This window comes from Sphaerodactylus townsendi, linkage group LG12, assembly GCF_021028975.2.
Source record: "Sphaerodactylus townsendi isolate TG3544 linkage group LG12, MPM_Stown_v2.3, whole genome shotgun sequence".
NCBI classification, from domain to species: domain Eukaryota; kingdom Metazoa; phylum Chordata; class Lepidosauria; order Squamata; family Sphaerodactylidae; genus Sphaerodactylus; species Sphaerodactylus townsendi.
The window spans coordinates 52,751,842-52,764,743 of record NC_059436.1 but is presented as its reverse complement, the minus strand read 5'-3'; the positions used below and the strand labels follow the sequence as shown (position 1 = coordinate 52,764,743).

General features: G+C 52.1%; 1 protein-coding gene across 4 annotated transcripts in view; it reads left to right on the top strand.

Moving 5' to 3' along the window:
• Positions 1-12,902, top strand: part of RXRA (retinoid X receptor alpha) — a 190,036-nt gene that overhangs the window by 170,837 nt on the left and 6,297 nt on the right. For all 4 annotated transcript variants that reach the window (XM_048512638.1, XM_048512636.1, XM_048512639.1 and 1 more), the window contains 2 exons: positions 932-1,023; positions 6,678-6,783. In XM_048512638.1, coding sequence (XP_048368595.1) covers positions 932-1,023; positions 6,678-6,783 — 198 coding nt within the window. The remainder of the gene's footprint in view (positions 1-931; positions 1,024-6,677; positions 6,784-12,902) is intronic.

Genomic DNA, 12,902 nt, shown 5'->3' with positions numbered 1-12,902 from the left:
GGGGGGCAAGTGGGTCCCAGTGTGGCTTTGATTTGCTATGACCCATCTGGCCGCATCACACGTGTGCCGGTGACCCCCTCGCCCCAATCACACAGATGTTGGCCTTTAATTACAGTTTATACAGAACATCAGTTCAAGCCTCATACCTGCGGGACCGCCTTACTCCATATGTCCTGAGTCGACCTCTCCGTTCAGCAGAGGCGAATTTACTGGTGGTCCCTTGTCCCTCTATGATGTGGCTAGCCTCCACCCGGGCCAGGGCTTTTACAGCTCTGGCCCCTGCCCAGTGGAATGCTCTTCCTCCAGCTGTTAGGGCCCTGCGGGATCTCGGGGAGTTCCGCAGGGCCTGTAAAACTGAGCTGTTCCACCGGGCCTTTGGTGAGGCTGGCCGTTGAGTCCTCCCTTCTTCGTTGCTCCTTACAGCTTTGCCATCTGCTGACTGAATATCGGCCAGTCCCCTCCCGGGGGGTTAATGCCGGACATCATCTACTTATTTTAATTGTGGAAGATCATTGCTGCTAGTGTTTTAATGTTTGATTTATTTATTGTTTTAACTGAAACTATTTGTTGTATTCAAATGTTGATTGTTTTGTGAACCGCCCTGAGCCCTTCAGGGGTAGGGCGGTCTATTAAATTTAACAAATAATAATAAATAATAATGATAATCAGACCAGAGTCCGTCTAGACCAGCACTCTGCTACTCGCGGTGGCAGTAGTCCTTGTTTAAATATCAGTTTCCAACCTTTGTGGTTCCAAAGATCTCACTGAAGCCACCAACCACGTTCCCAAAAACTGGAAATCGCAGGTCCTGGCAACGGCAAGGGCCTGGGGGTTGAAGAGGTGCCGCTGCCGACTGCCCAGAGGCAAGTGGGCATGGGCGAGTGCGCTGCTTTCAGAGTCTCCCATTGATGCTCTTGTTTTGATCTTGCAGAGTACTGACGGAACTCGTGTCCAAAATGAGGGACATGCAGATGGACAAGACAGAACTGGGGTGCCTCAGGGCCATCGTCCTCTTCAACCCCGGTAGGTGTGGTTTCCTGGAGAGTAGGCCTTGCTGCCACGCGGTGGGGTTCGTTCCTTAGTAATGGCAGGGGTGTTAAGAAATGTGCTAGCACATCAACTCAAATCATTACCGGTAGAAAGATACAATACAATTTGGGAACCGTGGGTAAAATATATTGCAGATGAGAACGAAGTAACAATCTTCCCAGCCATATACTGAGGGTGCATTGGTAATGAAATAACGACAATAACCCAGGTGGATAATGTAAAGATGAGAAAACGGTGAGGAAATGAGAACTTAAATCCCCCAACCTCGAATGATACCATATAGATAAACGGAAGAAATAAAGATAGATAGAGGGTGAGAGATAAAGAGAAGGTTGGGACGGGAAAAGAAAAAACAGAGGATTCACATCACTGGTTTTCCCTCTGTTTATTACATCTGAGTTTGAAGAAAGGTTAGCCAAATAAGGTCAATTTTTGACGGTAATATTAAGTTAAATCCGAATGGGAAGTCAAACTGAGAGAGAAAATTATTTGTATTAGATACTTAAAATTTTAGAAGTACAATGGATAAATTAAGGTATTTATGTATCAAAAATGAAATTTTGTAATTGTAATGTTTTAACGATATTGAAATTAATAAACTTAAAAAAGAAAAGAAAAGAAATGTGCTAGCCACGTGCCCAGCAGCTGATGTTTGGGAAGAGAAGGGAAACCAGGCTATGCTATCCCCTGCCGCTGTCCCGGCATCTCTTCTCTGACACGGTGCTGCTGGGGCATCTAAGTCCGTCCCTTCTGCCTCTCCATCAAGCACCATGCGCAGTGCTAGTAGCGCATTGCTGAAGCTGAGGATTCCGTGGCTCATGGGTGAGGTCCAGTTTGGCTCTTCCTGCCTCCCGTAGACCTGGGCCTTGGGCTTCCTGACACACGCCACGAGGATGGGGGAGGGTCCGGAGCCCCCTGGTGAAGAGAGGGACTTTTCAGCCAGAATGATCTTTCAGTGGGAGGGGGGAGATGGCGTTGGTCCACTGGCGTAATGCCCATTGGGCAAGGTGGGCAGCTGCCCAGGGCATCACCTTGTGGGGGGCATCAAAATGCTGGGTTCGTTTTTGGGTATTTTTAGTGGTTTTCCATTTGTGGCCTGCAGGGGGCGCAGTTTTTAGGCTAGCAACACCACAATTTCAGCGTATCATCTGGAGACTGTCCTTATGCTACCCCCCAAGTTTGGTGAGGTTTGGTTCAGGGAGTCCAAAGTTATGGACTCCCAAAGGGGGTGCCCCTATCCCCCATTGTTTCCAATGCGAGCTAATAGGAGATGAGGGTTACAGTTTTGAGGGTCCATAACTTTGGCCCCCCTGAACCAAACTGCACCAAACATGGGGGGTCCCATCAGGACAGTTTCCAGATGATACCCTGAAATATTGGTGCCAATACATCCAAAAATGCACCCCCTTCATCCCAGAAATTTGCCCAAGAATCTTTGTTCTGCATTGAGTTTTCTGCATTGCTGTCAATGGGGGTTGCAGGCTGAGGGGGGCACATTTCTGAATGCACAGTCTCAAAACTTTCAGGGTCTCATCAGAAGACTGCCCTGATGATACCCCCCAGGTTTGGTGAAGTTTGGTTCAGGGGGGCCAAAGTTATGGACCCTCAAACTGTAGCCCCAATCTCCTATTAGCTCCCATTGGAAACAATGGGGGATAGGGGCACCCCCTTTGAGAGTCCATAACTTTGGACTCCTTGAACCAAACTTCACCAAACTGGGGGAGTAGCATAAGGACAGTCACCTGATGATATATGTGCTGAAAATTATGAAGTTGCTGATATGTCTAAAATGAACTCCTGTAGGCACCAATGTCCTTGGTGCAAAAAAAAAAATTTGAGTCAGTGGTGGAGTGGTCAGCCTCCCAGGGGGCGGCATCCAACTCAGGTTTTGCCCAGGGCTACAGTTTGCCCAGGGCTGCCTTGTTACGTCCCTGCGTTGGTCTCTCAGCTTCGGAGTTTTCTAGGGTTGCCAGCTGGGGAATTCCTGGAGCTTTGCGGGTGAAGACTAGAATTTGGGGAGGGGACTGAGCTCCGCAGGGACGTGAGGCTGCTGAGTCTACAATGCAAAGCTGCCATTTTTATCAGGGGAATTCATTTTTTGGGTGTCAGGAGATTACTAATTCTGAGAGATTGGAAACTGGCAACCCTCACTTATTCAGTCTGCCTACGGCAGTGATGGCGAACCTTTTCGAGACCGAGTGCCCAAATGGCAACCCAAAACCCACTTATTTATTGCAAAGTGCCAACGCAGCAATTTAACCTGAATAACCCCCTCGAGCAGGGGCCAGCCTGCTGTAGCCTCCAGCAAGTCCCACATACGCCGCTCTGCGCCTTTCTAGCATCCCCCCCCACTCCCCCGGGGCAGCAGCCACCTGGAGCACAGGCACCAGGCCCGCCAGCCGAGTCCTCCCTGCTCGCTGAGGTGCATGCACATCAAATCCAGCGGCCCAAGCCTGCCTAGATGTGTGTGTGTGGGAGGGACGTTTTCCCCCCACATGATGAATTCTGTGTGTGTATGCCCACAGAGAGGGCTCTGAGTGCCACCTCTGGCACCTGTGCCATAGGTTCACCACCACTGGCCTACGGCCATACCACCCTGAATGCGCCCAATCTTGTCTTATTCAGCCTGTAATCGAGGGGTAACAGTACTGGCCTACTTTAACAGGCTGTTGTACAGATAGAACCTGACAGGAAACATGAAGAGGGTGACCAAACCGCCATGTCAGCTGGAAGGATGTTCATGTGACCCTCTTTGCGTTCCCTGTCAGAGTCATCCTCTTGGCTGCCGTTGCTGCCTTTTCCCGTCCTGTGATGGAGAGTCCTGGCATCCCTCTTGGCCTGCTCTTCTGAAGAAGACACCTTCGCAATTCAGTCTTGACTGAACGTCCTTTTCCTTAGATCTTGTTAAGTCCCTGTGCAGAATTCTGACTGGTGGTGCTCAACCTGCCAGCTCTTGGGAAGATGTAAACGCAGCACTGGGCAAATTGAAGAGGACAGACCCAAAAACCTGAATGGATTTAGAGTAATAGGATGTGTCAGGTTATGAAACCCTGTGAGCAAACGGTGCCACCGGAATGCATTTCATATATAATTTAATCCTCCGAAGTTGGCTTTGTTTTTGTTTTTTTCCCCTTTTCTCCATGGGTGGGTGTGCTTTCACTTAAGGTCCGCTCTTGCGGAGCTCACCCCGAAAGGGTAAAATCAGCAATATTTACACCCAGATCCCGTTGTTATCACAGGTTCAAGCTCAGACACTGGGCTTGCCTTAAAACAGTCCTCTTTTCCACATGCCGGAGTTATTCCTGATTTATTGTCGAAGGCTTTCACGGCTGGAATCACTGGGGTGCTGTGTGGTTTCCGGGCTGTATGGCCGTGTTCTAGCAGCATTCTCTCCTGACGTTTCTTGGAAATCCTGATATTCCTGATTTTCTTGGAAGTCGAGCTACAAGCCTTGGAATTGGTTTGGGAGAATTCCTCCGTCATGTCGGCCTTCCCTGTGCATTTTTACGGTTGCTGGGCCATTTTTTCCCTTCTGCTCATGGCTTAAATAATGAGGATTTTCAAGGGAAGGTGCTGTCATTGATGTCATGATCAGTGGCTTCACAGCATCCCCCCAATCTTTTAAAAAGGCCCTTAAAGATCAAAATGATGCTATAGCGTTGTAATGATATATTGTCGAAGGCAATAGCAGAACACTTGATAAACCAACCTGGACACAGAATATTATTTGAAAACACAGAAATTCTGGACCACTCTGGCCACCACTACGTCAGACTACACAGAGAAGCCATTGAAATTCGCAAGCACATGGACAACTTCAACAGAAAGGAAGAAACCATGAAAATGAACAGAATTTGGCTGCCAGTGTTGAAAAACTCTAGAATCAAGACAGTGACTGATCAGCTCCACATGAACACAGGACAACTATAGACTATAGCACTCAAAGTGAACAAAGACCAGGATACTTCCTATTCAGATCCATCCCCCTATTGACCTTGATATCTTCATTGTTACTCCCAGGCTACAGACTTCTTTGTGACTCGCATTGCCAGAGCTAATACTCTATTCAGAGGTGGCCTTTGACCTCACAGTATATATACTCCAACTTGCTTTCCATTCCTACTATCAGATCCTCTGAAGATGCCAGCCACGAAGATGCGAGGCTAAACGTCCAGGAGAATGCTGTTAGAATTCACCGTTTTCATACAGTCTGAAACCAATATTACAGCACCCCAGTTGGAATGATAGTTTAAGCAGCTTCTCTGAATTCTGAGCTTTTCTTTAAAAAACAAAAAGTCTCTGCCCTTCTCCCTCATGGAGATATAAGGAAAAAAACATCTCTCCATGAGGTAAGAAACTAGAGCTTTACTTATTTTTTAAAAAAATGGAAGCTGGGAATTCATAAAAACTGCTTAACTATAATTTCAACATTACACTGTCGTATCAATATTTTCGGGCTGTTTATTTTAATTGAAATTGCTGTTTTGGAAGGGGAAGGGGTAGCTTATGGGCTGGAGTTGAGTCGGACTAAGGCCCCTTCCGCACACGCAAAAGAATAATGGCAAGCCAAACCACTCACAACTGTTTGTAAGTGGATTTTTTTACATTCAAGACAGCTTCAAAGAGCACTGAAAGCAGTTTCAAAGTGCATTATTTTGCATGTGCGGAATGAGCCTAAGAAAATCAACAGAAGCATTATGCTCTAGGAAAAAAAACAAAGCAAGATCAGCTTCCAGGAAAGGATTGGGGCAAAAGTGATCTCAAAGGGCCAGCAAAAACCCAGGGCGGGTGGGTACAGAGGAAAATAAGTGGCAATAAGGATAGGTGGAGATCAAAGGTAAACCGAAGTAGTATGGAGCCAAAATCAATGAGAAAAGCCCATGCCGAAAAGCCCCGTGGCCTCTTGTTTGCTGTTGAGCTCCCGTAAACTCCCCCCCACGCACCCTCCCCTGAGCTGCCCAAATCAGGGGGGGGGGGGTCCTCAAACTTTTAAAACAGGGGGCCAGTTCACTGTCCCTCAGACCATTGGAGGGCCGGACTATAAAAAAACACCTATGAACAAATCCTGCAGCGGCTAGGCTTTCTTCAGGTCCGACGGGGCCGGGCACCCAGGGCCACCTGAGCAGCCAAGGATCCCTCCCCACCCAGACAGCCTCCCTCCTCCTTCCCTCCTCCGGCCACCGGGATCGGGACTACTGGTCGTGGCCAGTCGCACAAGGCCTCACCACCTGCTGCCTCCTCTTCCTCCTCTGGCATTCACCTCCTGCTCAGGCGGCGCCCCTGATCTCGCAACGGTGGCTCATTCCTCCCGTGGCCACCGGGCTGATGAAGTGGGCGGGCGGAGAGGGGCACGGAAAGTGAGCTGGGACAGCTGTGCGCAGGGCCTGGCCCCACTCTCTTGCCTGCCTCTCTCGCTCAGTTGCAGCCGGCAAAGAAAGGGAGGAGGAGGAAAGGGGAGGGGGGCAGGACGGGCCTCCGGGTGGGGAGAGGAATGAAAGGGAGAGAGCCAAGGGGAGATCTGTTTGCCCAGTGGGCCGGATAAATGTTTTCCAAGTCGCATTTGCCCTCGCTGGGTCAAGTTTGGGGACCCCTGGTCCAAATGGTTAAGGGCCTCTCTTTCCTTGCAGATTCAAAAGGTCTTTCCAACCCCACCGAGGTCGAGGCTCTCCGTGAGAAGGTGTACGCTTCGCTTGAGGCCTACTGCAAACACAAATACCCTGACCAGCCAGGAAGGTGAGTCTCTGTTCGTAGCAAACAGTCACAAGGACGAGATGAGGGAGAGTAGGAACCTAGCCAGCTTTCTAATTCCTTATATCGTTTATGCGACCTTCTTTCCACCAAAGACATGGGAAATCTCTCTCTTGGAAGCCCTTTGGCTTTCCGTTACCAGAGAGGAACTTTACAAATTCTCCCCAGAATGGCACTTGTGATAAAGTCTATTGGCAGCTGTATACTCTGGGAAACGCCACTCCTTTGGGGAGACCCTTGAAGTTGGTAGGTGTTTCTTCCAAGCGACACAAAGGACTCGTGTTCTTGGTTAGCGATGCAGAGACCCCAGATAGTTGCTGCCTTTATTTTCCCCGGGCTGCAGGAATGCTCCATTTTTTTCCCTCCCTGATTTAACTGTAGCCCACCCACGCGCCGCCAAGAACGTAGACTGGCACGCCGGAGATAACATCTGGTGGAGATCGCCAGGCAGCGGGAGACCGGAGGTCCGCGGTTCTAGCGAAGTCTCCCGGCCTGCCGTTCCTGGCACCTTTATTGTTACTCTATTGGGGGGCGCAGGAGGAGGACTGGGGAGTTCCGGAGAGCTGGAGGTCGAGATCATCATCATGTCGGAGATCATGTGATGCATGATCTCATCTGGCCACGCGGCGGAGAGGAGCCGACGCTGCTCTGAGCTCAATCCTCACCAGCGGGCGACCATTGTCCCTGCCTGCGATTGAGCCCGGTGACAAAGGTTCATGACCCGCGGATCATGGGGGATGAGGAGGGGGTGCGATGCGCATCGCAAGGCCGCAGGTCCGGTTGGCGTCCTTAACGCTCTACTACGGCACTGCTGGGTCGCACTAATACATCTCCTCCTTTTTTTACCTTTGTGCCGGGGTCAACGCTTAAGGGGCGCATTTAAAGGCTATTCCTCTGTCAGCTTGGTCAAGTTGGACTAAGCCATGTTGCGCAACATTAGAATTTGTTGCGGGTAAGGGAAATGGGGTTTTACACACGCTAAGGGCAATATTAGACACGCATTGAAATCTAAACAAGATCCGATAACAAGGCATACAATTAAACCAATGCAGATCTGTACAATAGCACTCAACTATCCTCCCGCAGCCAGCCCAGAGGGCTGACCACCAATGGGGGCAAAACATCATACTTCAGGTTAGATACAACTTCTTGCAGCTCACGCAGGACTCTCTTCATGTGGATCAACCAAAATTATCAGAAAGATTAAAACAACACATATTATGTACACTCTCACAAACCCGCGATGCAACAACAACAAATAATCAATAGCGCACGATTGTCTGTGGTCGCTTGACGAAATTCCTAAGGCTCGGAGGCCAGGGCATCCAGAGCGGGAGGTAGAGCTGATGGATCTCAAGAAGGGCACACAGGCCAGCCGGGCCAATAGTCTTAGTATATACGGAAGCGAACCGTAGGGACTAATACCTAGGAAGCTAAGTAGGAGACGAATCTCCGCCTGAGGGCCGCTTCCCAGGAGGCGGGGTCGAAGGCAGAGCGATGCGTAGCGTCCGGCTCCCGGGTGGAGCTCTGCAGGACAATGGTGAGGCTAATTGAGGCAACAAAGAGTTCCGCAGGGAGTCGGCGGGGATGTAGTTGGGGATCGTCCTCAAGAGGTCCAGAACTGTTCCCTGGGGAGCAGGATGTCTCAACACGGGAATGTCCTCCATGTGTAGTTCCAACTGGTCGAGCCGATTTAATGTATTCATCGGTTCTCCAGTTTCGCCAGATGCGCGGCGCGAGGGTGTTAGATTCTGCGGGTTAAATTTCAGGACGCGAGGAGACGCCAGCCGGAGGGTTTGGACGACGGGTCCCCAGTCGGCGCCATAGAGTACCTGATAGATGAGGCATTCATGAAGGGCTTAGCCCAGACTCCGCTTAGGAAGTCTCCGGCAGACGGGAGCAGGCAGGAACTTAGCAGGCCCCCTAATTCTGTAAGTACTGGCCCAGGCAGAAAGATGAGACGCTGGCAGCGGCAGCAAACTGCTCCAGATGCTGGTCTGGTGAAAGCTATTATGGGGTGTAACATCGCTATCGGCAGGAGGCAGCAGAGCAGGCGCAAAGGATGGTATCGCTGAGTTGGTGGTGATGATCGCGAAAGAGAGCCGCACAGAGGTTCTCGGTGTCTCGGGTGGTCTTTAAGCAGCAGCTTAGGGGTTTGGCTGGTGGTCAGCCTTTGACGCCCTCCCCTATCATTCGGGTCTTTGGCTGCTATTAATGGCGCTCCTGCTGGGATCGCTACGCGGGTCTCCTAGAAGAGGATGCCCATCTCCGAAGGATTTTCTCCGGCATCCTGGCTGGCCTTGCCGGGCTTTTAATCGGAGTCCACGGAACCTGTAGGAGAGGGACTGAAACACACCCTTTCCCAGGTTACGGCCGGGTCATCCCGGCCAGGCTCAGTTCTAGAGCGATGGCGGAGATGTTTTGAATTTAATATAAGAAGGAAGAAGGCTTGCTCTTTGGCAGCCCGTGAAGTTTGCTGAATGAACTCCCTGGGGCCCACTTTTCTTTAGTTGTTTGACAGGAGGGCAGGAGGCAGGCCACCCTGGTGAAATTGGCTTCAGAGCGTCATCAGGGTGCGCTGGCGAGGGTCATCCCAGCCTCGAGGGGGGGAAGGGAGAAGCAGTCCTGGGGGATTGTGGGTATGCATGTTTAATCAGCAACACAAAGGGGGCTTTGGAAGCACCTTTTGGGGGATATATCCGGGAATGAAGTAATTGTACATTAGGAGGCAAATTCCTATTACACAAAGGAGAAAGCGAAGGGGGGGGTTTCTTTGGTAAGGAGTTGCACTTATCGCGGACCTTGCTTGGCTAAATGCAGGAAGCCGATGGTGCTAAATTTTGTGATCTAATTATCTTGGGGAATTGCTCGCCGAGACCGCTTCCTTATGGGCGAAGCTATTGAGCCCCGGCCTTTAATGTGGTACTGATAAAGCGTTGCGGGCGCCAAGGCCATAACCTACGGGTTTGGGTATTAGCTTATAGTGGCGGCAGCCCTTGTAACTGGGGCCTGTCCTGACAGTGCTATGGCATCAGGACGGGCCCAGATTTTAATCCAGGAGGGCCAGTCAATTGGCTCCTCCCGGGCCTACTGGTCGAAAAAAGCAGAAGGAAAAAGGGGGGGGAAGAGGAAACAGATCTCCTGTGGAAATTAAGAGGCAACTTCGGAAGGCACGATAACGAATGATCCGCGGACGCTTTACCCATCCCAGACCAGAGTCGCTTTTTAACCTGACTCATGAGGTCTTCCCAGAGATTGACATGGATGTTCAGGAACGATGGGGCGGACTGTAAGCCGTCAGCCGAAGTCCTGGGTTGCTGGACCGAGCGGGCGGATGTCTTCGCCTCGGCCAGTTTGTCTCCCCACCCCCCAGATGTGCGGTAGTTCGTCGCCACTGGTCGGGCCACTCGCTGCTCTGATGACGGGTAACATCAGCCGCCGTGTCCGCCTCAGGCCTTGAACCAGATCTCCTTCGTAATAGCAGCTCTGCAGATATGACGGGAGCTCCCGATAGGCGCCTCCACCGCCAAGCACGGTGGTGTAGGCTGGCGCCATGCTGGCCGCTGGGGCTCGTAGGCCTTTATATTGGGTCGGCAGCGCAGCGATGGGGCAAGAGAATCAGCTGATGCGAAGCGACCGCGGCAGCTCCTGTGGGATGTTTGTCCAGACCTGAAGGTGGATGTAACTTGCGCGCGGGAGTCGAATACCCGGGGACGCATGAACAGTCCCTGTTCAGCTGCAGAGGCTTTTGGCAGCACTAGCCCACTGTCCCGTAGGGATGGGCTCTGCCATACTGGGTTGGGGCCACAAGAACCCTCGTGGGGAACTTAAAGGAGATGGGCTGGGTGCATGCAGCCAGATGCCACGCAGAGCGGGGGTGGTTTTGGCAGGGGCCTTTGGCGCTTTGGGTTTGCTCTAGTACTCTCCTCCTTGGTCCTGGTTGGGGAGACGCCTGGCGGGAGTTTCCCGACGGGCAGTCGCTTCTCCAATGGAAGCCCTTCTGGCAACGGGCACCGGTTTTAGGTGGCCTTCCTCCTGGGAGGACCTCCTCCATCGGGTTGTAGGCCCCCACCGGCTGCCTTACACTCCCTTCGGAAGTGCCCGTAGCCCGCCGCAAGAGTTAAAGCAGTCATCCTGAGACTGTCTCCTCGCCGGGTGGAGAGTGCTGGCAAGCAGGAGGCTAGCTTGGTGGGCGGAGGACCCACGTCCTGGCAAGCCTTAAGCAGCTGCCTGCCAAGCCCGTGGATTTTGCTCAGGGGTCTGATTGTTCTGGCGGCACTCCATGGAAGCTGCTCTTTGGCGAAGATGAGGAGCCCGCTTTGGGCCTCCTCATTATCTACCTGCCTCTTTGAGCTTCCCTGAGTCCTGTTCACAAATTCAGCATAGGGCCTCTTGGGGTTTCCGCCACGGATGGAGGAGAAACCTGGGTTGGCTGGCCGGCATTGGGGACTTTGGATAAACGCCTTATAGTATTTACTCCAGAGGCTTAATCGTGAAGGGTGGTCTCTCAGGCAAGGACAACTGATCGCGGGATTGGCAAAAGCACTCAAAACCGTGAAGCCGAGCGTATGGTGAGTAATACCAAGAGGTGGCTGCCTGGTTGAAGCAATGTCATTAAACTACCTTCCAGACCACAATCATTGGCGTGAGGGCTCTAGGAGCACGCGAAGGTGGTTTTCCAGTCATCTGGAACCATTAGGTGGTTCCTTTATGGCGGCTCCCAGCATGCCCTCCTCAGCCTGGGGCTAGTGACTCCTTACCGGCCCGCATTGCTTTGGCGGAGCTCGGTAAGGATATTATAGCTCAGGGGGCTGCAATTTGACAACCACTTAACTATGCCATCCTCCTCCTCGTGATTCAGAAGTGGATGGGGCAATAATGCAAGAATATGCCGGGTATCGCCTTCCGCCAGGGTTTCTTTCTTCTGCAGATCGCGGGCTACACACGCTTCAAGAGTTTGAAACCCGCCGCCCATTACGCGGGCGCCTGGACGGAGGTGCAGTGGCTTCGGAAAAGGAAGGCGAGCAGAGGGGCGCTGAGCCGCCGGAGAGTTTGAAATGGGTGAAGAGCCAGGGGGGCAGAAGGAGGACAGGCCCAATTTAGTGGATAGAGAAAATCGTGGGTTGAAATTGCCAGCTACGCGAAAGATCGAAAAGAGGCGCCTACGGGCGTGGTTTCGAGGGTCTGCAGGCTGATGGCTTTTACAAAACATTGTCTCCTTGACGCCAGTAGCAGCGACATCGGGCGCCAGGTTTCGTGCCAAGAGTGCGCCTGATGTTTTCCCCAGTCCTTGGCATTCACCGTCCCCTCTGGTACTCATGGACACTGAGCCTAATCTCTTCAACCAATTCGGGCGCATTCCTTCTTCACGGGACCTTGCCGCGATTTCGGCTAACGCCAGTTCGCCAACGCGTTTTGTCATAAGCCCTGCTTTTGCAAGCTCCTATACTCACCGTGTTCCGCCGGACGAGTGTCCTAGGACGCGAGTCTCTGGATGCGCCGATCCAGAGGACAGGCGATACCGAACGGTGGTCCTGGATGCGCTCGATCCAGCTGACTTCGTATCGCCGCCCTTCCTGGTACGACACGTGAGCAGGGTGGAGGTTCGAGGATTCCCGGTTTCGCACTAGCTTGTAGTCGACTCCACGCCGGTCAGCGTGAAGAACGGTATTTAGCCGGAGATAACATCTGTGGAGATCAGCAGCGGAGACCGGAGGTCCGTTCCTAGCGAAGTCTCCGCCTGCCGGGTTCCTGGCACCTTTATTGTTACCGCCATTGGGGCGTAGAGGAGGACTGGGGAGTTCCGAGGTTTGCAGGTCGAGATCATCATGTCGGGAGATCATCATGTGATGCATGATCTCATCTGGCTACGCGCATGGAGAGGAGCCGCACGCTGCCTGGTTTCCAATCCTCACCTGGGGCAAGAATTACTGTCCCTGCGTGATTGAGCCAGTATGCCCATGACCCGTGGACTCATGGGGATGAGGAGGGTGCGATGCGACCGCAAGTACCGCAGGTCCGCATGCCCCTAACGTTTTCTGCGCACTACGGCACTGCTGGGTCGGCAGTGCACTACTACATTAACCAAGCAGCTCCATGCAACT